The following is a 26,774-nucleotide window of genomic DNA, read 5'->3' as shown; positions in this document are numbered from 1 at the left end:
TTTTAAAAGTGCAGAAAGTGTATGTCTTTTGAGTTGCGTTGTTATATTGAGTATTCCTGGCAAAGGCTTAGATAATCCAGTGTTGACATATTAGTTATCTTGCGATGGAGAACAGTTTATTATCCTGGCTGAAAAACAATTCGACCCAGTTCAAGGTATTTTGTTTAACTCGGTCACGCTGGTATTTATTAAATGCACTGTTGATATTTCCACCTAAATTGTTTAGTTTAAACATATATTTTTTTTACTAGAACTGAATGGAGTGAAAGACCCTATCCTGTTGGACAGCCATGGGATGATATCCAAGGCCAGCGAGATCTTGGTCAAGGAGACGTATTAAACCCTTTTCAGGCTGAACAAGTACAGTATGGTTTAAATGAGAAGATGCGTATGGAAGGATATGAAGTCTTTAATAGGCCTGATCCTAGACCACGAATTGTTCATGGACGCTTGTCTGATGGTGACCAAGCACCGAAGCGAAATTTTGTAGAGGAAGATTTTCATAGGCCTGGACAAAGACCAGGGCCTTTTCCTGATGAACGATATGATTTTGAAAGTGGGAGGAATCTTGAAATGTATAGCAGCCAACATTTTGCCAGGCAACCTAATGACAGCAGGTCCTTTGAAGAGCTTAAAGGCCAAACATCTATGGATGAGAAACATTTTCATGGCAGCAGGCCTGACCAAAGAGCAAGACCATTCCCTCTTGAAAATCGGGATTTTCGAGAAGGTGGCAGTCAGGATGCATTTGCTATGCCACAGGGACAAAGACAACATTATGGCTATCCAGGCCATGATGATTTCAAGGCACAAGGCCAACTAGATGAAAATGATTTCCATGACAGTCGACCAGGACAAAGATTCAGACCTCCGATTGAAGGGGAATCCCGTGGATTTCCTCCAGAACGGGTTCGTAATGCTTTTGACAGTACTCCAGGACAAAGACCAAAATCTCTAATGAATGATTTTCAAGCAGAAAGACAGACGGAAGATGTAAATAGAGGAAGGTCTTTTCATGGTCGGGATGCTCGTATTTTAAACATGGATGCACAGACTGAAGATGGTGAATTTTCAAACTATGGCCCTGGTCCAGAATTACGACGTTATAGTGGGCCTCAAGGTCGTCCTTTTGAAGCAGTGCAAGCAGAAGAGGATTTCTCAAAAAGAGGTTACCAGCGTAGAGAGCCACCTTATGGCCATTCAATATCCCATGGCAACCAGAATGATGGAACGACGGGAGATAACTTTTATTCAGATCGCAATATTGGTCAAAGGCCATTTCGTGGCCCCCAGTCACGTGATTTAGAAATGGACTCGCAGATTGGGAACCCTGGTGTTTCTTACAACGAAAATCAACTAAGAATGCGACTTCCTCCCGATAGTCGTTCATCAAATTTTAAAATGCCATCTGAGGTCGAAGATACAGATTTTATTAGCAGTGGTGTTGCAAGACGAGGAAAACCTGTCCAAGACTTTGCTCCTCGTGATCGAAACCCAGAAGAGGGTGGTTTTCCTAATAGCGGGCCTGGTCAAAGGCAATATTCTATATATGACAATCCAAGAGAATTGCCGGATCGTGGTTATACCAGACCAGGACCAAGAGCATTTGAAAGCCAGTCACAAAGCAGTTTTCCACCTGAACATTATTCAGAAAGGTAAGTGTAATGTATTGACCTCTCAAGGTAACATATGTAAATGATGATCTGACTTGTTGACGCTTTTTTTTTTTATTAGCAATCAACACATTTAAATTGTGCCAACCATATTAATTTGCAGCTATTGAGCTTGTTAATATTCCGCATTTTCATTAATGTGATAACTTACCAGGACTGCATGGGTTTAGTAGGATGACACACTTCACTTTCTTTTACATTAATGTAAAGATGCAGGTTTGCGGTGCATACGTTTGTACCATGTGTTGTGGTAAATACACCAGATCTGCACAGTCCTGCCATCTGGTGTTGGATTTGAATGTTTGCATATTGCTTTTCTTAGTCTTTGGAGTCACAATGACTTCTCCCTTAGCTTACAGTGCGCATTGGCACCGACTCCATGTTGGGTGGTGGTTGTGGGTTTTTCTTGGTTTCTTTTGTACTATCTAGTTCGGACGTGTAACAGTGGGGCTCAGTTTGCCAACTTAACTCACTTCATCTGGCCCAACCGATGGTTTTGATTTCAGTAGAAGAAATTCTAATTGCCTACATTCTTTCAGGTGTTGCGCCTCAAACCTCATTCGAATGCCCAGTTTTAACCAACAGGGCAGAAGGCCCTTCTCAGGGCAGCACACCACTATCCTCCAAGATCTATGTGAAAGATGTACCCAGAGTGATGGAACACCTTTCTAGTGTCCATGCCACACGAAATTCGCAGCACGAGGTGTGTAAGCTGCTTCTCTCAAAGGATTACCATTGATAAGCCCTGTAAAGTCCCGCCCTTGTGCGGGAATCCCAGAGCACCTCTTTGCAATGGATCTCAAGTGTAGATGTTTGCCTTTTTAGTAAGGTCTGGATAAGCTCTCAAGGTATTGAATGTTTGCTTCCTGTGAGAAAGGGCCTCCTTGGCATGGTTAGTCCCCCACTTTTTGCCTGTTTGTGGTTTCTCCAGTATTGGGGTGTCTTTCATAGATTCACATGCTTGAATATTCCCAGTCGTCGAAGTTGGAGCCCCACGGTAAATAAAATGGCAATAAGCCAATATATGTGTGTAAACATAATTACCTAAATTCCAAAACCATAAATACTTAGAAGTACTAAGGTTAGCATTAACACATAGGAATACATTAGAAGAAAATTAACACTCTTATAGCATATCCATGTCATTATGTTAGTCCAAACTACAGCCAATCGGGCGCAAGCACCCCTCTAGAACCTTCTCCTCAGAGGCTCAGGCCCTCAGATTTTCTACCGCACGTCGTGTGAAGGGAGTCTTTCCCTGAGCTCTGCTCAGTTTTCAACTTCTTTCTGGATTTCTACAGTTTTCTAGGATGTCTTCAAGTAAGAAGTCTGTTCCGACCATGTGCTTCTTGTGGGAAATTGTGGCTCTTCTCAGAGGACCCTCACAAGAAGTGTATTTACTGCCTCTATTCAGAGCATGAGGTAGGAAAATGTAAAATCTGCAGGACTTTCTCAACCAAGACCCTTCAGGACAGGGAAGGGCGTCTCCTCCTGTGGTTGCAGAGGTTGAAGGATAAGGATTCACCTCTTTCTGATGCAGAAAGCCTTGTCCGGTGTGTCTAGAGCCACTTCTAAACGTAGCAGTGTGCAGGATTTGCCATCTCCTTTCCTAAAGAAGAGGAAACTTCAACTCCTGAAGGTTCCTGCTGTGACTCCACCTCCTCCTGCTACGCCCCCGAGATCTGACTCTCAGGTGTCCACAGCTCCTTCTACGCATGTTTCCACTAAAAGAAAACGTGCTAAATCGGCGACTGTCGTTCTGATGACTAAATATGCCGTCTCCAGCTCTCTGACGACGACTTGTGCCAGCGGCGGTTGCGTCGACTTAGTCAGTGTTGGCAATGGTGTGTGTGAGCTTCAAATCTGTCTCGTCGACCTCTAAAAAGGGGATCTCGTCAATGCTTGCTGTGAAAAGAGCCTCTTCCTCGGCGGGTGCTCTGTCGACGGCTGTGGTCTTGTCGTCCAAGGCTGCTTTGTCGACAGCTGTGTTCTTGCCGTCGGCGGTGGTTGTCCCGTCAACTGTTACTGTCGTCTACGTCTACCTTCGCATCATTGCCTCTGGTGCCTATTTCTACAACCGGTTCTGGGGCTTCTGCTGTTGACACTCTGCACCTACGTCGACATGTGCCTTTTGGATCCGCTTCCGATTCCACGTCACTCTCAGCCTCCCTCACCTTTTTTGCTACGGGTGCGGAGCAGGACTCTGGCTCTGAGGAGGATGATAGATTCCGGGCAGCTCGAAGCCCTTCAAAGCTGGTCATTAAATGTCAGGACTATGAGGATCAGGAAGATCCTTACTGCCATGAAGAAGAACCTTCTGCTCAGGTTCCCACAGCACAAATACCGCTCTTCCCTCATTTCTAATCTCCAATACATGTTAGAGGATTATAATAGACTATTTCCACCGTCTCACCAGGGGTCTCCTCAACCTAGGTTGCTTGCAACTACAGCAGCTCCTCCCTCTACTAATCTGCCAGAGCCAGCTGCGCCTTCTGCACCATCTTAAACCTCTATTCAGGTACATGCCACGGTTTATGAAGATGATTACGTTCGCCCAGATCGGGAAGACTGCGATGTTGATTATGATGGGAACATGGCCGATTGGGACTATTATCAGATCCAGACACGGTCTCCTCCACCTTCGGGTCCAGGGGATTCCCCTCCTGTGGATATAGCTTGTTTTCGAAAAAACAGAATAGGAGATTACCGGTCAATGTATCAAACCTAATACATATGTTCAGGAGGAGAAGAACATCAATCACAGATCATTTGGATAGCATCTGGCTTTGAAACTAATCCCATCAGCCCACCACTTCGGCGGAGCATCGTCATCTGGGAGATGTAGGAGTGAAATCCGTGTTGCCACACTACCCGTAGGATGACTGTACAACACTAGACTTCTGTCCAATAGATGGCTCAGCCAGAAGTGCTCTCAAAATGCTTGTGCTGATGGTGTGCAGTGCAAAGTGAAAGTGTTTACTAAAAATGACTGAGGGCGAAAAATATGTTTATTCAGGATCGTCCAAATGTCATGATTAAAAACAACCTGATGGTGTGAAAGAATGACTATCTTTTGGCAATAGATAAAAGGTCAACATGTTTCAGCCGTAAAGGTAACCATGACCAGCTTTCGTCAGGACCTAAAAAGAATGGTATGCTACTGCAATATATACAATATACAACAATTATTCTAAAAAGAGTAAACACATCAGTGGTTAAGAACCACCCTACCAGGACCTGGTGTGGACCGTGGTGACCGGTAGGTGCGTATGTAATCGTCTTTCCTGAAATTGTGAAAAAATGTTTTAGAAATCGTGATGCTAATAAATGAATGTACATCCTCCTGAGCAAAATGCATAGTCTGATGCTTGTTTCCAAAAGTAAACAAACAAGCCCAAAGATTGGCTGATCAAAATTAATTCATAAAAGTAGTACTCACCCAGCTTTCTGTGGGAGTATGCCTCACCTCACCCGGCAACTGCTCTGAGAATGAGGCCCCGCTCGATTTATGGGTAAAACAAGGAAACACAGATGAGGGACTCAAAATGTGTTCCTTATTAAACAGCTACATATAATAAAAATCTTAATTCTTTACTAAGTTTCTGACAGTCTGCCAGTAGACTTAAAGACAGACAGGACCGCTGTGAATTTATGAAATGGGAGCAATTTAGTACATATGATAAATGTTTGTCTGACGCTCATAAACCCTTAAGTCATTGACTATGTGGAGACCTTCAGTGACCAACTATTCTCCAATTCCTCACAGTAAGAAAGAGGGGGGAAAAAGAGTGACCTGTTTCAGGCATTTCGGCGCTCCATATAAAGTCTTAATCAGGGAGAAAATGTGAAGAGTGCTTGCAAGCTGCTTACCTGTCAGTCGGTACCTCCGGATGAAGTCCAATCCGAAGGGGAGGTACCGAACGGAAGGTCAGCCTGCTTTTTATACCATTGTGGATTGGTTAAATAGTCGTAATTGAGGAGCTTATCTGATTGGGGGCTCTTAAGATGCCAATTACGGACTAATGACGTGGTGAGCGTTCAAATAATCACTTCTACGCATGCCCGCAAGCAGAGAAAAATGCTGGGCATGCGTGTTGTCATTCAATATGTGCGCGCATGTTCACAAATTAGAACACCGGCTCAGATCAGCACACCTGCATGCGTGAAAAGCGTACTGAATGACTGGTTTTCTCGAACTTATGGAACGAGCTGCGCTTTAAGCTTCCTATGGTTCTGAAGGATGAGGACTGTTTTCTTTATGATTTCAAGTCCACCTTTTAAACCGGTCTGGACAATGCCCATAATTGACTTCATTTGGTACGCGGGTGTCCAACTGATGCAGACTCTAAATTCTATTCCGGCACTTCCTCATTTGGAGAAGAAATATAGGGCGCCCCAGGGTTCTCCAGCTTGCCTGGTAGCGCAGCCTAAACCCGATTCCATGATCGCCCAAGCCGCACAGCGCCGTTCCAGGAATTAGTCTTCTCCTATTAACGCTCCTCCTGACCGTGAGGGACGTCGTCTTGATGCCATTGGACGAAAGTTTTCCACTATGGCTTCTACCACAGTGAGGGCTGCAAATTCTCTGGCCATTCTGGGGCGCTACGAACGCCAGATGTGGTCGGATATGTCTTATTTTATCGACCTCATTCCTGAGCCCTCCAGAGCAGGGGGCTCAAGATTCTTCAGGAGGGGGAAGAGAGCGTCATCCGAGAATATAGACTGCCGAGGACTTTATGTGCACTGGTTTTCGTAAGCTTGCAGGGGCAGCCGTTTTACGTCGTCAGGGCTGGCTTTGTTCCACCTTTTCGCCAGGAGGTTCAGGTGAAAATCCTCGACAAGCCCTATGACCGCGAATCGCTTTTGGGCCAGCATGTGGACGACACACTTCAAACCATCAAAAAGGACACGAGACGGCTTGTGCCCTAGGCACTTTGCAGTTTCGCAAGCAGCCTTTTCGTGGTGCGCGTGGACCCAGCACCTTCTTTTCGCGGCTGATCCAACCAGTACCGCTCCTACGGCCAGGGAAATCGGAGATATTCCTCCCAGTCACAGCAGTCCTATCGGCAACAGTCCACCAAGTCTTAGAGGAAAGTCTTCCTACAGAGGCTCCGCTTCTAAGAAGCAATGACTTGCCTTCCCCGCTCAAAGTTGGAGGTCGAAGCTCCCTTTTCTTTTCCAATTGGTCTTCAATCACCTCGGACCGTTGTAACGTTTTATCAAAAGACCATGCTTTGGAGTTTGTCAAGTTCCCTCCAACACTCCAACTGGTCCGCCTCCGGCTCAAATTCGACTCATGATTCAGAAAGGTGCCATCGAAGTGGTTCCCAAGTCCCAGAAGGGGATGGGATTCTATTCCTGGTTTTTCCTCAAGAAGTCGCGAATGTCGTTCGATCCTAGACTAAAGAGCCCTGAACAAGTACCTGAAGTGCCAATCCTTCCTCATGCTCGCAGAAATTCTCAACCTCTCGAAGGACGACTTCATGACTACCATCGATCTCCAAGACGCTTATTTCCACGTGCCGATACTTCCAAAACACCGGAAGTACTTGCGCTTCCGGGTAGGGCTCAGATTTTCAATTCAAGGTTCTGCCTTTCGGCCTTCGCTCCGCCCCATACGTCTTCACGCAAGTCCTGGCCCCGGTGGTGGCATATCTAAGGGCGTTCAAATCTTTCCCTACCTGGACGACTGTCTCCAAGTCGTAATCTCGCCATCAGGCCTTCCTGGACACTCTATTCTGTCAGACTCTATTCCACTCCCTTGGTCTCCAACACCGAGAAAAGTCAGGTCGATCCAGCTCCCTGCAGGACCTTTCTAGGCGCCGCTCTGAATACTTCGCTGGCTAAGGCATTCGTGTCTCACGAGCGTCAGCTACGGATTCTATGCCTAGTGGCTCTCATCCGTTCAAAAGGGTCCATTTCTGTTCGTGTATTGAAGTCCTTTCTTGGGATGGCGTCCTCCTGCATCTCCCTGATCCCAAATTGCAGGCTCAAGAGTCACCCAATTCAGGAGGAACTGGACAAACAGTGGCGTCAGGTCACCGGCTCTTTAAACGATCTGGTCCTGGTGACCGCTCGGATGAGGTCCGCTCTCCAATGGTGGGCTCAACCGTCAAACATCGCTGCAGGTACTTCTTTCCTAATCATCACTCTGGAGCTCGTCCTTACCACGGATGCCTCCCTGGAAGACTGGGGCGCACATCTTCAGGGGCTTTCCATAAAGGGCATGTGGACCCTGTCTCCACGCTCCTGGCACATCAACCAACTGGAGCTAATGGCCATTTTCCTGGCGCTCCAGTCTTTCCATCTTCTACTCCAGGGAGAATCGGTGCTCATTCAAACCGACAATCCCACCAGTATGCACTATGTAAACAAACAGGGCGGCGCCAAGTCACCGCTCCTTTCTCAGCTGGCACAGAGCATCTGGGACTGGGCACTAGTCACCAAATTACCCTGACAGCGGTTCACCTACCAGGCATCTCCAACATCCTAGCGGATTCGCTCAGCAGGCCAGCGTCCTCGACCCACGAGTGGGAGTTGCATCAGGTGACTCTGGACTTATCTTTCGGCTGTGGGGTTGCCCGGACATGGATCTTTTTGCGAGCCCTGTGAACCGAAAATGCCAGTCTTGTGTAAGCTGGCTTCCCCATCAAGGGTAATGCAGGAATGCCCTTTTGATGAACTGGTGCAATCTTTTCGCCTACGCTTTTCCGCCGATTCTGCTGGTTCCTCGAGTGTTGTGGAAAATGCGGAGACAGCCGTGCCATATTCTCCTGATCGCTCCCAGATTGCCTCGACAAGCGTGGTTCTCGGAACTGCTGCTTCTCTCACAGTGCGAACACATCCTCCTTCGTCCTAGAGCAGATCTCCTCACAATGGAAAAGGGTCAGATCTGTCATCCAGACCCCTCCTCTCAAATTATCGGCCTGGAACCTGAGCATCTTGAATTTGCCCACTTAAATATTTCGCCAGCATGTAGAGCCGTTCTTGCCAATGCGAGAGCTCTGTCCACAGTAAAGACTTAGAGGCTAAAGTGGCAAAGGTTCTGTCACTGGTGTGCATCTGCCAACATCTATCCCGTGCACTCCTCTCCTGCTCAGATTCTGCCGTTCTTTCTGCAGTTGGCTCAATCAGGACTTTCCCACTCCACTTTGAAGGTCTTCCTAGCGGCAATATCTCTTCTTTCGGCAGGATAGGTCTTCCTCTCTCTACTCTTCCACTCTTCTAGAGTCCTTCGGCAGTTTTTCAAGGGGCTGTTCAGGATGTTCCGCCCATTCGGCGTCCTCCTACCTGGCATCTCAATGTTTTGGTGCAATTGATGAAGGCGCCATTTTAGCCCATCCACAAAGCGAATTTGAAATTTTTGACCTGGAAGGTGGCCCTTCTTGCTTTGACCTCCTCACGTCGCGTGAGTGATATCCATGCCTTTACCATTCAGCCTCCTTTCCTTCAGTTCAAATCACTGTGTTGTACTTCGCACCAACCCGGCGTTCATACCTAAGGTGCCAACTGATTTTCACGTCCATGAACCAGTGTTCTTAGAAACTTTCTTTGCTAATCCCCAATCTCCGGCGGAGCAACGTTTGCATTCACTGGACGTTAAGAGATGCCTTAAATTGTACATCGACAGGACGACTCCCTTTCGTAGGTCTGATCAACTGTCCGTTGCTTACGGACGCATGCGCAAGGGGCGTTTTGTTACCAAGCCAACTATTGCACGTTGGATTTCCTCAGCAATTTCATTCTGTCATCAGATGGCCGACAAGCCTCTTCAATCTACAGTGAGCTCATTCCACCAGGGCGATGTCATCCTCTAGTGCCCTGTTTGCTGGTGTGCCGATTCACCAAATATATCGAGCACCCAGGTTGTCCAGCAGACACACTTTCACAAAGTATTACTGCCTTGAGACGATCAACGAAGCTGATACAGCAGTGGGCCAAGCGGTGCTTCGCAATCTTTTTAAGTAAGGTGAGCCTCTTTCCTTCCCTCCGCCTGTATGGTTTCTACTATTATCTGTCTGGCAGCTTTGTCATTTCATTGCATTTTCATGCTAATGCACTGCTATTTTGTCTTGCGGCCAGCTATTACTGCTCTCTATTCTATTCAAGCATGTGAATCCATGAAAGACACCCCAATACTGGAGAAGAACAATTGTTACTTACCTGTAAACTGTGGTTCTCCAGTATTGGTGTCTTTCATAGATTCACATGCGGCCCAACCACCGCCCCTCAGAGGCTCGCTTCTCCTTCTAGACTGTTTTGTCACTCTTGTGCTACGAAAATCTGAGGGCCTGAGCTTCTGAGGAAAAGGTTCTAGAGGGGTGCTTGCGCCTGATTGGCTGTAGTTTGGACTAAAATAATGACATGGATATGCTATAAGTGTTTCTTCTAATGTATTACTGTGTTAATGCTAACCTTAGTACTTATAAGTATTTATGGTTTTGAAAATTATGTATTTTTTTTATATACATATAATTGGTTTATTACTATTTTATTTACTGTGGGGCTTCCACTTCGACGACTGAGAATAGTCAAGCATGTGAATCTAAGAGACACCAATACTGGAGAACCACCGTTTACAGGTAAGTAACAATTGTAGTGCACAGGGTCCCTGCCAAGATGGGCCAGTGCTCAAAGAGGGGAGCTGCAAAGGCCTGCCACCTTTGTGATATGATCCCTAGCCTCTGCTGCTAGCAACAGATGGCAGCCACTTGTTTACACCCCCTCTTTGAACTAGAAAAACGTCCGGAAAACTTGGGAGAATAGGTGTGACAACCTCTACCAATTCCACCCATAAGGTGGGGGAGATGAAGCACATCTTTCAGTACCCGCCATCTTGAAGATGGGGAGACTCCTCCAGTCAGGGCTAGGTCTATGCCCCCCTCTCACATGAGGGTGGCAAAATGGAGGGTGTAATCACCCGAGGTAAGGTGCCCATTGGCCCTACCTGCTACTCCCCTAAAACTCCCTAAATCTAGTATTTCGGTTCCTCCCCCAGAACTGGAAACTAGATGTCTTTCTACGAAGAAAGATGACCCTGCAGAGAAGACAACTGCCTTGGCCCCAGCCGTACCGCCCTGTCTCCAGCTTTGACAAACCTGCGACCTGCCTTGCAGCCAGAGATCTCTAACTCCTGAGAGGACTGCTGCCTTCAACAAAGACTCAAATCTCACTTTGACAGCGTACCTGTCCAGATGAAATCAACAACTCCAGATCCATTCAGATCCTAGACTCGTGCCCACTTTTCACTCTATGGCCATGGCCTGAGTGGCCCAACTGCCAGTGAAGTCACCCCAGTGACCAGAACTCTAAATCCTGTGTTGGCTGACCTTTCTTGACCCCCCCCTCCCCCTTCTACTACGACGGTGTCTGCAAAGTGAATCTGAAGGGTCCCATTCACTGCGTTCGGCCCTGTAAGCTTTCCGACGTCTAAAGGCACCCCTGCACCCACTTTCCCCGGGTTTTGGTGAGCTCGACTAGCGATGCGTTTGGGACCCACAACACCTCCAATTTACCTAAGCTGTCGCTGGTGTCATGCCTGGACCCTACAGTTTGATGCCTGCATCCTGTTTCGGAAAACTAGAAAGTTCATAGGATTGCATTGAGTGCCCAACTTTGTGTTTGAACCCTGCACCCAGCCACCCCTGTGCCGCAGGTGGTTTATGTTGGGTGCAATTTCTGGAGGACAAGTGAAGTCCATAGTCTGGTAACTGAGAATATGATCCCACTTCCCTCCAATCGAGGCAATCCCTCAAAAGGTGGTGCAAGTCTAATACTCTCCTTCAAGGGATACATGTTCATCTTAATGTTCTCTTTCAGACAATAGTACCTGTTAGATGGGGGACTGCACATGGATTGCCTACAAATTTAAAGGAACATGGACCACAAAGGAAATGACTGATCATATAGACCTTCTGGAACTACAAGCTCTTTATTTGGCATTGAAGTCTTTCCTACTGTCCTTCAAGATGAAATCCCTTCAGACCGACAGCATGACAACAGTGTACTATCTAAAATGGCGAGGGCAGGGGACGGACTGACCAGGTCCAGATTCTTGTCACAGGAAGCCCAAATATGTAATTAGTTGCTAGCCAGAGGCCTGAGAATCGCTGCAACCAGGCTTCTGGGGGTACAATTATTGAACGAGTGCACTCTACACCAATCTTTCGAAACCCCATCTTCATGTGCGATTTTCACACATAGCAGAAAACAAAAAAAAATCCCCAACTTTGCCTCCAGGTATTGAGGCCGTGAGGGTGATTGGCTGAGATGAAGAGTAAGAGTTCCAGGTCTTTGTAGTGAGGTAGAAGGATCATCCTCCTTTTGTGGTGTTGCAGGTCTGTGGGATAGTGGCCAGGGCAAGGTTGGCAGAGTTAAGGTGTCTGGTGTGAGTGTTGAAGGAGAGGCGGTGGTTGAAGTATGCAGGTCCGATGTTGTGAATGGGCTTGTAAGCATGTGTAAGGAGCTTGAAGGTGATTTCTTTTGTTCTGGAGCCTGTGGAGGTTTCTCAGGTGATTGGGGATGTGGCTGCAGCGGGGATGTCCAGGATAAGTCTTGCGGCAGCATTCTAGATTGTTTGTGGGTGGTGCCGGTGTAGTTTGTTGTAGTTTTCGTTTGCAGCTGACGTGCCTGGGTGACCCTTCTTCTGGACTCTGTAGGGCTCCACTCAAATCTTTCAAAGCAGGCAGAGCATGTGTAAGTAGGAGGCTAAACACCAATCCATGCGTTGTGACAAGACCTTGATCCAATAAAGTGTTAAGAAGCTATAATTGCTTTATCTAGTCAAATCCGGCTTACAATTCTCTTCTATTAAAGTCAATTTGGCGACAATTGCCTATAGAAAATGTCATTCTCAAACCCTTTTGCATAGAGGGTTAAGAAAGCTTTCCCTTCATTACGCCCTCCCTTCCCTCCTTGGTAATTGAACATAGTACTCTCATGCAATCTCCTTTTGAGCCCATCCATAAAGCCTCTTTAGATACCAGTCTTGGAAGGCTGCTTTCCTAGTGGCTATCACGTCCGCAAGTAGGGTTGGTGAGATTCAAGCTTCATTTTCACAAACCATATTCCATTGCTGTAGGGTGGTTATGAGGACTCCTCCCAACTCCTTACCCAAAGCGTTTTCAGATTATCACATTAACCAGTCCATTACGTTGACTACTTTTTTTTTCATCCTACTCCAGCAGAAGGAACTCTCCACACTTTAGATGTTAGGCAGGTCTTAAACTGTTACCTAAACGAAACCGGTCATCTGGTTTCCCTGTGACATTTCCTTCGTATAAGAGTATCACTAAAGGGTAAGTCTTGTGTCCAAATCAGACTTAGGATGTCTTCCTCCAGGAGTGATTCATAGCTGTTTGAAACCACAGGCTAGGCTCTGTGCCAGCAGTACTGTGGTGCCTGGTCTATTATGTCAGTTTTTCCTATTAAAAATTCACTCGGAGCTTTAACATAAGATACGTTTAGCACTCGCTTTAACATAAATTGTTTAGCACTCTTTTTTTTCAGTGAATGTAATGTTGCGCAAATAATTTAGAACTGCAGCTTAAGCTCCAGAAATATTGCCTTAGTGGAATGCTTGTGCTGCCGCCTTAGGGACAACAAAGAATTCTTCTCCCATACTTGCAAAACCAAACATTTCACTCTTTCCTACGCATTTCTTGAGTTGACAGTTACGTTTGCACTCTCCTTGCTTTCTTTTTGCTTAACCCTTCCCATGGATTATATGTTACAAAGGGTTACATTATTAAGTTACTTTTAAATTATGAATACGTTTTGAGTTCTAATATCTTGTCTTTGTCTGACCCCCACAATTTAACTATTTTCTCTTAAACATGCCAGCTTGGTCTGTGATAAATCTGTAGGTCTCAAAATAACACAGACCTTCACAAATGCCGTTTATTTATATTGGACACTAAAATTCTGTTTATCACATTAAAGCCAGCCATATTTGCGGTTTGAAAGTGCTGGAAATTTTTGCAAGAAATTATATTCTTGCTTATTTGATGGCTTGTATGGGCATGACAGCAAGTGAAGAAATGTAACGGGGGACCGAAAGCAAACCTGCTGTGCCCCAGGATACTTCTCAAAATGAACTTCCCTTTTCCCTTGAACTCATGTTAGGACATAAATTTGTGTGGTTTACTTATTTGGGATGGCATCTGGCTCTTGCTCACTGTGAGATCTGTTTCAGATTTATTACATGTCAAGCGAGAGCAGGACTTCTCTCAGGATTTAGGTTTTGGTGCAAGAAATATTCATTTGGGACAGACGTCATTTTGAAGCTGCCCCCTTTGATCTGCCGAGAGACTGCTGCTGCAGCTTCTTCGAGATAAAAGTTCAGAGGTCGGCGCGAGTTCACTGCCACCAGAGATGTGATGCACACCTAACAAAATATGTTTTCACAGCATCGTGTAAAAAAAAAAAAATGCCTGCATTCTCCAAATTTCGCGGGTAGTTTTGTGAAAATCGCGGCCTTTTTTCAAACCTGCCGATTTCGCGGATTTTTTTTTTTTTTTGCAAATAGCGAAATTCTGGAGGGTCTGTCTAATCAACTGTTTGTAAACTGTGGCACTAAACGTACATGTTTAGCCACATATAAACCATTTATATTCAGGAGGATAGTTTCTTGCATCTTGTTATGCTACCAGAAAGCAAATTAAAATTGTCAGGGAAACCAGAATTTCATTCTCCTAGAGGGAAAACGCTACAGCTGCGTTAATGAGGAATGTTTCCTTTGCTGAAATATGCAAAGCTTGTACATGGATATCAGTTCAGTCTTTTACCAAACACTTTTGTTTGGACTCTTATGCGAGAACAGATCCTCAAGTAGGCTATGCTTTCCTGAGGAATCCATGTGCTTACTTTTCTCTATGGGTCTTCTCTTTTTCTATTCCATTGTGGGGATGGGATTGTTACTCTATTGTACTTATGATGACCAATGAAGATCCCCCTGAGAAGGAATGGTTTCTTACCTGTACTCCTAGTTTTGCAGCGTGAATCTTTCTGGATTCACTATGCTGTGCATTATTCCGCGGTCTTGTGGTTGGGTTTTTTTTTTTTTTTTTTTTTTTTGTAGCCCAGGTGGGCGTCGGCGTCACACCCCCTTGGGTGTATTTCCGGTGACGTCGGCATGCTTCCTGCGGAAGCTCCCACTCTTGGGCGCCATCTTCAGATTCTTTTTTTCCGCGGTCGGGTCTGGATCGTTCCCGTTTGGGCTCCAGACATTTTTGGAGAAAGGAAAAGACAGAAAACACAAGAAGTCATCTGAAGACTCCAGGGGACTTCATCGACGAACAATCCGCAAGGAGAAGGCGTTTTTCATCGAGATCCTTGATGACCGTCGACGAACACGCGACCAGGGAGCCCCTGGACGCCCGATGATGGACAACACGCCGTTCAAGTTCTGCCGTAACTGCCACCACAAGTACGCGCAGAAGGACCAGCACCCGGTTTGCAACCTTTGCCTACCGGTGGACCACGAAAGCGGAGACTGCAACGCCTGCTCCGCCTTCGCACCGAAGACCCTTCGTGTGAGGGAGAGACCGATGGTAGGGCACGCCACCCTGCAAGGGAAGGCCCCGACTCCGTCCCTCTACGAGCTGGGGATGTCCTCCGAGGAAGAAGACAACGCTGCCGCCGAAGACGACAGCTACACGGTCGTAGAGACCGATTACACGAAGACTTCTGATAAGGTAGGAGACTCTTCGGCACCCAAGAACTCGAGAGACTGAGTCTCAAAATTGAGGGCAAGACCCCGAAAGCGCCGACGCCAAAGAAGGCGGCGTCCGCGACTACTCACAGGCCCAGCGGATCCTCCGAGAAGGAGTCCCCGGCGCCGAGAGCTGCTGATCAGCAGAAAACGTCAAATCATCCCCGAAAAGGATCGATCGACGCCGAGGGAGAAAGACCCTAAGCTAACAACGACGACCAGAGAGCCAAAACCCGGTTCGATGTCAAACTTCGACACCGAAAAGCTCGGCACCGAACCAAGCGCCTAAAAGAACAGCTGATCCATCCGACGCGGAACACGCGGCCGAGATGGAGAAGAAGAGAAGGCGCCTCGAGGCAGAAATGGAGAACATCATGCAGCGGAAGAAAGATTTCGACGCGAAGATGAAAGCCTTCACGATCCCTCACAAGACCAAGCCACCGGTGGTGGAGGTAGTCGAGGAGGAAGACAAGATCGACGAGGTCGCCGAGGAACAAGACCAGGACGTCGAGGTGGTCGACGACCAAGAAGGGTACGAGAATCCCTACGATAGTTACAACTATGGGGAGGAAGAGGACAGCAGGACGGACGCTGAGTCGGCACCCTCTGACCTACAGGAGGTAGATTACATAGATGTCGACACCGACAGCCCGGAGGAGGCGGTCGACACATACCCCTCGAGGCCCTCGCCGCCGGACGACATCGGGGCCTACAACTCTGTGATAAAATCTGCCGCCGCAGCGCTCAAGCTCGACGAAGAGAAGCAGAAAGCAGACTTCCTTCTAGAGACATTGCTCCCAACACAAACAAGGAGCCAGTACCTTCCAATGCTCGACAGCGTCTTGGCCCAGGGGAAGGAAGCATTCAGGGAACCCGCAACATGCAAGGCAGTAACTCCCAGAACAGAGAAAAAGTACAAACATTCCTCAAAGGACCCAGCCTACATTCAGGGCACGGTCTCCGCAGACTCCATTATCACGGCCACAGCAAGGAAGAGGGCTAACGTACCCACTACCTCGGGCCCACCACCGGATAAGGAGAGCAAGAGGATGGATCTGGTGGGCAGAAGGATCGAACGGAATGCCGTGACCCACTGGCGCATGGCTAATTCCAACGCCCTGATAAACAGGCACATGTACCAGATCATGGAGGAGCTGGGGCAGTTGGTGAAAGACCTGCCCCAGGATGCCAGGCAGAAGGCCGAAAAACTGGTTGAAGAAGGGAAGAGCGCGGCAAACTCTTGCCTTAAGACGGCCCTAGATGGGGCAGACACCGCCAGCAGGCTCATGATGATGGGTGTCACGGAAAGGAGACACGCCTGGCTCAGGATCTCAGGTTTCAAACCGGAGGTGCAACACAGCATCCTGAACACACCGTTCAACGGCGACACGCTTTTCGGAACAACAAGCTCAGTCAACTAAAGAAAGATAACGATACAGCAAGATCCATGGGAGCATTGCAGTTCAGAGGCAACAAAAGGGGCACCCCGTCACGGAGGCCCGGCGGGAGAGGTGGAAACCAGCCAGGTACATCACACCAGGTTTCCCAACAAGCGCACCAGGCAGACTCACAGGCTCAACAGGGGCAGCAGAAGCAGTCCTGGCAGTACCAACAAAGAGGCCAGTCCTTTTGTGGGAGAGGAAATGGACGTGGACAGAACAGAAGAGGGGGACAGCAGCCCGCCTCTAAGTGACTTCAAAAAACTCTGTGTGCCCACCCACAAAAAAGATCCCAGGGGGCAGCACGTACAGAGGGGTCAAGACAAACTAAACACCTACGACCACATGACACTAGTGGGAGGAAGATTAAGATTTTACCTCCGAGAGTGGAGAGAAATCACATCAGACAAATGGATCCTCAACATTATCCAATTTGGATACTGCATAGAGTTGGAGGGGAGACCAAAAAGAAAAACACTAGCAAGCAAGCAAGCAGCTGCAGTGTCTTCAGGAGGAAGCAAAGGAACTCCTGCGGAAGCAGGCCATAGAACGGGTACCCTTCAAGGAAAGAAACACAGGAATATACTCAACGTACTTCCTGGTACCAAAGGTAGACGAGACAATGAGACCCATTCTGGACTTACGGTTCCTGAACAAATTCATAAGAACGCAAAAATTCAAAATGACCTCCCTGCAAGAGGTGCTCCCACAATTGCAGACCAGGGACTTCATGGTCACAATAGACCTCAAAGACGCCTACCTGCACATCCCAATGAACAAAGCACAAACACATGCTCAGGTTCACCATTGGAGAAAGCCACTACCAGTTCACGACACTGGCCTTCGGACTAAAATCAGCACCAAGAGTTTTCACAAAGTGCCTCGCAGCAGTCGCAGCGAACCTACGAAGGCAAGGAATACACGTATACCCTTACATGGACGGCTGGCTGGTGAAAGCAAACTCATACCAGAAATGCAAGCAGCACGCACATACAGTGACGAGCACGCTCATAAGCCTGGGGTTCTCCATCCATTGGAAGAAATCAATGGAGCCGGAACAAGTCAAGATCTTCCTGGGAGCACAGATCAACACCTTACAGAGCAAGGTGTTCCCCAGCGAGAAGAGGGCGAGGGCGCTGGTGAAGGAAACTCGCCTCTACCGGAAGGGACAAGCGCGGACAGTGAGGACTGCGAACAAGATCATGGGCATGATGGCATCATGCATCCACCTGGTACCAAATGTACGACTCCACATGAGACCCATTCAAGAATGGCTACAGGAGCAATGGTCAAGCTACAGGCGGTTGGGAGGATCTAGTGGTTGTAACGCACGCAGTGCAGAAGGAGATGGCATGGTGGACCATGGAGAACATAACAAGGGGAAAGCCTCAAACGCCCCCAACGCCAACAGTGACCATCACCACAGACGCATCCATGAAGGGATGGGGCGCTCACATGGAGGAGCTCAAGGTGAGGGGACTGTGGACGCCAACAGATGCGGCAAAGCACATCAATTACCTAGAACTGAAGACCATCTTCCTTGCACTGAAAGCCTTTCAAACAAGACTGTACAAAGACAAGGTGTTGATACAAACAGACAACACCACTGCGATGTTCTACATCAACAAGCAGGGGGGCACACCGTCAGCCCCGCTTTCAACGCTGGCGCAGGAGATATGGAGATGGGCCATCCCTCTCAGGATAGACCTGCTAGCCATACACCTACCAGGGAAGGACAACATACAAGCCGATTGGCTCAGCAGGCAGACATCGGCATCCCACAAGTGGGAGCTCAATGCTCAGGAGACAAGGTACCTGTTCGACAGATGGGGGACACCATCGGTGGACCTGTTTGCCACACGCCAGAATGCAAAATGCCAAAACTTCGCATCCAGGCAGCCCGAGGAGGGGTCACTGGGGAATGCCCTATGGATAGATTGGTCAAGGACATTTGCTTACGCCTTTCCCCCGATACCACTGATGCACAGAGTGCTGAGCAAGTGCAGAGCGAGCAACATGACGCTCCTACTAGTCGCACCACAGTGGGCGAGGCAGACATGGTACTCGCAGATCATGGAGATGACAGTGTGCACCCCACAGATTCAGCAGGAGGAAAGACCTACTCTCCATGCAGAACGGAGAGGTACTGCATCCAGAGCCAGAGAGCATGAGCCTAGTAGCGTGGCTCCTGAGGACATAGAGTTCGCACATTTGAGACTGCCAGAAAGCACCCCGAGAGTCCTTCGGGAGGCACGAAGGCCCAGCACTCGGAAGTGCTACGTTGCGAAATGGAAAAGATTCACAATATGGTGCAGACAAAGACTTCACAATAAAATGAAGAGGGACTCCACAGTGCTACGGTACCTGACGCACTTGCTGGAGAAGAACCTTAGCTCATCCTCCTTTAAGAGTTCACTTGGCAGCGATAGTCGCCTACACAAGGGGAGAAACGTGCAGGAGCTTCTGCACATTACAGGTGGTGAAGAGATTCCTAGGAGCGAAAAGGATCGCACCACCCAAGCGGGTGCCGCCACCTGCATGGAACTTGAACACAGTCCTAACGGAACTCATGAAAGAGCCCTTTGAACCACTTCACAAGGCCTCCCTAAAGATGCTAACTATGAAAACAGCCTTCCTGGTTGCAATAACGTCCTTACGCAGAGTAAGCGAGCTTCAAGCGCTGACGCTACACGAACCCTACATACAAATACACAATGATAGAGTTGAGATGAGGACTGACCCACACTTCATGCCGAAGGTGGTATCCAAATTTCACATGAACCAGTCTATACAGATACCGAGTTTTTTCCAAAAAAACAACTAGCGCTGAGCGAGCTCTGCACACCCTGGACGCCAGAAGGGCAGTCATGCACTACATTGAAAGGACAAAGGGACACAGGAAAACAAAACAGTTCTTTGTGTCATTCGCAAACCGCTTCATAGGGAAAGCAGTAACCAAAAAGACCATTGCACGATGGATCGCACAGACAATTCAACTTTGCCACAAGCATGCAGGACAAGAGCTGTCAGAGGGGACACGTGCCCACTCCACTAGGAAGAAGGGCGCTACAATAGCCTTCCTGGCTAACACACCCATAGAGGACATATGCCTGGCGGCAACATGGGCTTCGGTGCACACGTTCACGAAGCACTACTGTGTGGATATACAAATGAACAAGGAAGCTCAAGTTGGACAGAAGGTGCTACAGCACATATTCAACACCCAACGCTCATCTTCCACCCAGCCGCCACAGAGATGAGAAACCGCTACAAAATCTATGCACAGCATAGTGAATCCAGAAAGATTCACGCTGCAGAACGAATAGTTTTCTTACCTGTCGGTGTAGTTTTTGCAGCTTGAAGATCTTTCTGGATTCACTAGCGAACCCACCCACCTCCGCCAGAAAGATGAGGCTGGAGAGAGAAGAGGTGGTTAACAAAGAGAGGACTTTTAAAAGTACAAAGCGGTAAAATATCAACTAAATAGAACATTGCCATTACTTCGGAAATGAAAGAAACACGGAAAAAAAGAACCCGAAGATGGCGCCCAAGAGTGGGAGCTTCCGCAGGAAGCATGCCGACGTCACCGGAAATACACCCAAGGGGGTGTGACGCCGACGCCCACCTGGGCTACAAAAAAAAGTACGAATCCGGACCCAACCACAAGACCGCAGAATAATGCACAGCATAGTGAATCCAGAAAGATCTTCAAGCTGCAAAACTACACCGACAGGTAAGAAAACTATTCGTTCTCTCCTAGTGGAATCTCCATTGAAATCCTTAGTTTCCCTAGCTAAGATCGTTGGCTTGGTGAAAAAGAACTGAGGTAACTTCCACCTACTGGGCATGGTGGGAAACTAGTGGGCATTGATCCCTTGGAGGCAGAGACTGTTCATATTGGCACAGTTGCTGCCTATACGTTTACATTGACCACCTTTAATTTTCCTTTTTTTTTTTTAAAAAAGTTTGGGAAGATCTACAAAGACCCCGCAATTCCAGCTAACCTTTCTTATTTTTAATTATTTATTAACCCTTTTTAAATGCAAGTTAAAGCACATGGCCATTATAGCCTCATGTATAGGCTGCAAAACATTTAATAACTTGAGTGCTTATCCAAGCCTTACTGAAAAAAGGCAAACATCTACACTTAAGATATATTGTAAAGGGGTGCTCCGGTATCCCCACACATGGTCAGAACTATGCTTTCAATGGATATCCCATAAGGATTAAGAGTACGAAAGAGTCTGCAGGTGGTGATGGAAGTCCAGTCTGGGCAAACCCAAGCATTATCTTGGCTCTTTTGGGTCTGGGGACCCCGTTGGCACATCCCCCTCCCTTGGACTCTGAAGCATAGGTGCTTTGAGGCAGCAGTCCTACTCTCATCTTGGCATTTGTTTTGCAGAAGAGGGGAAACAGGACAGATCACTCTAGATGCGAGTCTCACTGTCTCTGAAGTCAACGTGCAGGGTGGTCTTCTCCAGCGTTAGTGTCCAGTTTTGCAGCGTGAATCTTTCTGGATTCACTATGCTGTGCATTATTCCGCGGTCTTGTGGTTGGGTCCGGATTCGTAGTCTTTTCTTTGTTTTTTTTTTTTTTTTCTCTTTGCCCAGGTGGGCGTCGGCGTCACACCCCCTTTGGGTGTATTTCCGGTGACGTCGGCATGCTTCCTGCGGAAGCTCCCACTCTTGGGCGCCATCTTCAGATTCTTTTTTTCCGCGGTCGGGTCTGGATCGTTCCCGTTTGGGCTCCAGACATTTTTGGAGAAAGAAGAAAGAAAATACAGAAAAGACGAGGAGAAGTCATCTGAAGACTCCAGGGGACTTCACCGACGAAAGACAAGCAAAGATAAGGCGTTTTCCATCCAGATCTTCGACGACCGTCGACGAACACGCGACCAGAGAGGCCCTGGACGCTCGAGGATGGACAACACGCCGTTCAAGTTCTGCCGTAACTGCCACCACAAGTACGCGCAGAAGGACCAGCACCCGGTATGCAACCTTTGCCTACCGGTGGACCACGAAAGCGGAGACTGCAACGCCTGTTCCGCCTTCACCCCGAAGACCCTTCGTGTGAGAGAGAGGCAGAGGGTAGCACACGCCGCCCTGCAGGGGAAGGCCCCGACCCCGTCGCTCTACGAGCTGGGGATGTCCTCCGAGGAAGAAGACAACGCTGCCGCCGAAGACGACAGCTACACGGTCGTAGAGACCGATTACACGAAGACTTCTGACAAGGTAGGAGACTCTTCGGCCCCCAAGAACCCGAGAGACTCTGAGTCTCGAAAAATCGAGGGCAAGACCCCGAAAGCGCCGACGCCAAAAAAGGCGGCGTCCGCGACTACTCCCAGGCCCAGCGGATCCTCAGAGAAGGAGTCCCCGGCGCCGAGAGCTGCTGATCAGCAGAAGACGTCGAAAATCGTCCCCGAAAAGGATCGATCGACGAGGGAGAAAGACCCGAAACTGTCGACGACGACCAGAGACCCGATATCCGGTTCGACGTCGAAAACTTCGACTCCGAGAGGCACGGCGACGAGCCATCCGTCGAAGAGAGCGGCGGAACCATCCGACGCGGAACACGCGGCCGAGATGGAAAAGAAAAGAAGGCGCCTCGAGGCAGAAATGGAGAACTTCATGCAGCGGAAAAAAGATTTCGACGCAAGGATGAAGGCCTTCACGATCCCTCACAAGACCAAGCCACCAGTGCTGGAGGCGGTCGAGGAGGAAGAAGAAGAGGTCGCCGAAGTCACCGAGCAAGACCAGGACGTCGAGGTGTTCGACGACCAGGAGGAGTACGAGAATCCCCACGAGAGCTACAGCTATGGGGAGGAAGATGAGGGCAGGACAGACACAGAGTCGGCGCCCTATGACCTTCAGGAGGTAGATTACATCGATGTCGACACCGACAGCCCGGAGGAGGTGGTCGACACCTACCCCTCGAGGCCCTCGCCGCCGGACGACATCGGGGCCTACAACGCGGTGATACAATCTGCCGCAGCAGCTTTCAAGCTCAAGCTCGACGAAGAGAAGCAGAAAGCAGACTTCCTTCTGGAAACATTGCTCCCAACACAAACGAGGAGCCAGTTCCTCCCGATGCTCGAGAGCGTCTTGGCTCAGGGGAAGGAAGCTTTCAGGGAGCCCGCAACATGCAAGGCAGTAACTCCCAGAACTGAGAAGAAGTACAAGCATGCCGCAAAGGACCCGGCCTACATTCAGGGCACGGTCTCCGCAGACTCCATTATCACGGCCACAGCAAGGAGGAGGGCTAACGTACCCACTACCTCGGGCCCGCCACCGGATAAAGAGAGCAAAAGGATGGATCTGGTGGGCAGAAGGATCGAACGGAATGCCGCGACCCACTGGCGCATGGCTAATTCCAACGCCCTGGTAAACAGACACATGTACCAAATCATGGAGGGACTGGGGCAGTTGGTGAAGGACTTGCCCCAGGATGCCAAGCAGAAAGCCGAAAAGCTAATTGAAGAGGGGAAGAATGCTGCAAATTCTTGCCTTAAGACGGCCCTGGATGGGGCAGACACCGCCAGCAGGCTCATGATGATGGGCGTCACGGAAAGGAGACACGCCTGGCTCAGGATATCCGGTTTCAAACCGGAGGTGCAACACAGCATCCTGAACACACCATTCAACGGCAGTACGCTTTTCGGACAAACAGTTGATGAGCAACTCAGCCAACTTAAGAAGGATAACGAAACAGCAAGATCCATGGGAGCATTGCAGTTCAGAGGGAACAAGAGGGGCACCCCGTCACGGAGGCCCGGCGGAAGAGGCGGAAACCAGCCAGGTACATCACACCAGGCTTTCCAGCAAACGCACCAGGCAGACTCGCAGGGTCAGCAGGGCCATCAGAAACAGCCCTGGCAGTACCAACAAAGAGGCCAGTCCTTTCGAGGGAGAAATGGACGGGGACAAAATAGAAGAGGGGGCCAGCAGCCCACCTCCAAGTGACTTCAAAAAAATCCGTGTGCCCACCCACAAAAAAGATCCCAGGGGGCAGCACGTACAGATGGGTCAAGACAAACTAGACACCTACGACCACAGGACACCAGTGGGAGGAAGATTAAGATTCCACCTCCAGGAGTGGAGAGGAATCACATCAGACAAATGGATCCTCAACATTATCCAATTCGGATACTGCATAGAGTTGGAGGCGAGGCCAACAAACAGAAAACCAAGAAGAAAGCCGCTAGCAAGCAAGCAGCTGCAGTGCCTTCAGGAAGAAGCAAAAGAACTCCTGCAGAAGCAGGCCATAGAAAGGGTACCCTTCAAGGAAAGAAACACAGGAGTATACTCAACATACTTCCTGGTACCAAAAGTAGACGAGACAATGAGGCCCATTCTCGATTTACGGTTCGTGAACAAATTCATAAGAACGCAAAAATTCAAAATGACCTCCCTGCAAGAGGTGCTCCCACAGTTGCAGACCGGGGACTTCATGGTCACTATAGACCTCAAAGACGCATACCTGCACATCCCAATGAACAGGAAGCACAAGCACATGCTCAGGTTCACCGTCGGAGAAAGCCACTACCAGTTCACGACACTGGCCTTCGGTCTAAAATCGGCACCAAGAGTTTTCACAAAGTGCCTCGCAGCAGTCGCAGCGCACCTAAGAAGGCAGGGAATACATGTATACCCTTACCTGGACGACTGGCTGGTGAAAGCAAACTCATACCAGAAATGCAAGCTGCACGCACATACAGTGACCAGCACGCTCATAAACCTGGGGTTCTCCATCCATTGGAAGAAATCATCAATGGAGCCGGAACAAGTGAAGATCTTCCTGGGAGCACAGATCAACACCTTACAGGGCAAGGTGTTCCCCAGCGAGAAGAGGGCGAGGGCGCTGGTGAAGGAAACTCGCCTCTACCGGAAGGGACAAGCTCGGACAGTGAGGACGGCGAGCAAGATCATGGGGATGATGGCATCATGCATCCACCTGGTACCGAATGTACGACTCCACATGAGACCCATTCAAGAATGGCTACAGGAGCAATGGTCACAAGCTACAGGCAGTTGGGAGGATCTAGTGGTTGTAACGCACGCAGTGCAGAAGGAGATGACATGGTGGACCATGGAGAACATAGCAAGGGGAAAGCCTCTAACGCCCCCAACGCCAACAGTGACCATCACCACAGACGCATCCCTGAAGGGATGGGGCGCTCACATGGAGGAGCTCAAGGTGAGGGGACTGTGGACACCGACGGATGCCACAAAGCACATCAATTACTTAGAATTGAAGACAATCTTCCTTGCACTGAAGGCCTTTCAAACAAGACTGTACAAGCACAGGGTATTGATACAAACAGACAACACCACTGCGATGTTCTACATCAACAAGCAGGGGGGCACACAGTCCGCACCGCTTTCAACGCTGGCGCAGGAGATATGGAGATGGGCCATCCCTCTCAAGATAGACCTGCTAGCCATACACCTACCAGGGAAGGACAACATACAAGCCGATTGGCTCAGCAGGCAGACATCGGCATCCCACGAGTGGGAGCTCAATGCTCAGGAGACAAGATACCTGTTCGACAGGTGGGGGACACCATCGGTGGACCTGTTTGCCACACGCCAGAATGCAAAATGCCAAAACTTCGCATCCAGGCAGCCCGAGGAGGGGACACTGGGGAATGCCCTATGGATAGATTGGTCAAGGACATTTGCCTACGCCTTTCCCCCGATACCACTGATGCACAGAGTACTGAGCAAGTGCAGAGCGAGCAACATGACACTGATACTGGTCGCACCGCAGTGGGCGAGGCAGACCTGGTACTCGCAGATCATGGAGATGACACAGTGTGCACCCCACAGATTCAGCAGGAGGAAAGATCTACTGTCCATGCAGAACGGAGAGGTACTGCATCCAGAGCCAGAGAGCATGAGCCTAGTAGCGTGGCTCCTGAGGACATAGAGTTCGCACATTTGAGACTACCAGAAAGCACCCTGAGGGTACTTCGGGAGGCACGAAGGCCCAGCACTCGAAAGTGCTACGTTGCGAAATGGAAAAGATTCACAATATGGTGCAGACAGGAAAGACTCCACAATAAGATGAAGAGGGACTCCACAGTGCTAAGGTACCTGACGCACTTACTGGAGAAGAACCTTAGCTCATCCTCGTTAAGAGTTCACTTGGCAGCGATAGTAGCCTACACAAGGGGAGAAACGTGCAGGAGCTTCTTCACATCACAGGTGGTGAAGAGATTCCTAGAAGGAGCGAAAAGGATCGCACCACCCAAGCGGGTGCCGCCACCTGCATGGAACTTGAACACAGTCCTAACGGAACTCATGAAAGAGCCCTTTGAACCACTTCACAAGGCCTCCCTAAAGATGCTAACTATGAAAACAGCCTTCCTGGTTGCGATAACGTCCTTACGCAGAGTAAGCGAGCTTCAAGCGCTGACGCTACAAGAACCATACATACAAATACACAACGATAGAGTTGTGATGAGGACTGACCCACACTTCATGCCGAAGGTGGTATCCAATTTTCACATGAACCAGTCTATACAGATACCGAGTTTTTTCCAAAAACCCACAACCAGCGCAGAGAGAGCTCTGCACACCCTGGACGCCAGAAGGGCAGTCATGCACTACATTGAAAGGACAAAGGGGCACAGGAAAACGAAACAGTTTTTTGTGTCCTTCGCAAACAGCTTCATGGGCAAAGCAGTAACCAAAAGGACCATTGCACGATGGATCGCACAAACAATCCAACTCTGCCACAAACGGGCAGGACAGGAACTGGCTGAGGGGACACGTGCCCACTCCACCAGGAAGAAGGGCGCTACAATAGCCTTCCTGGCTAACACACCCATAGAGGACATATGCCTGGCGGCAACATGGGCTTCGGTGCACACGTTCACGAAGCACTACTGTGTGGACATACAAATGAACAAGGAAGCTCAAGTGGGACAGAAGGTGCTACAGCACATATTCA

At 48.9% G+C, this 26,774-nt stretch overlaps 1 protein-coding gene across 1 annotated transcript in view; it reads left to right on the top strand.

Moving 5' to 3' along the window:
- LOC144755014 (uncharacterized) overlaps positions 1-26,774 on the top strand; it is a 124,796-nt gene that overhangs the window by 85,609 nt on the left and 12,413 nt on the right. The window contains exon 10 of the mRNA XM_078643437.1: positions 252-1,655. Coding sequence (XP_078499563.1) covers positions 252-1,655 — 1,404 coding nt within the window. The remainder of the gene's footprint in view (positions 1-251; positions 1,656-26,774) is intronic.

This window comes from Lissotriton helveticus, chromosome 5_1 (assembly GCF_964261635.1).
Source record: "Lissotriton helveticus chromosome 5_1, aLisHel1.1, whole genome shotgun sequence".
Lineage (NCBI taxonomy): Eukaryota > Metazoa > Chordata > Amphibia > Caudata > Salamandridae > Lissotriton > Lissotriton helveticus.
Note: the sequence above shows the minus strand (reverse complement) of the source record. Positions and strands in the feature narration are given on the sequence as shown.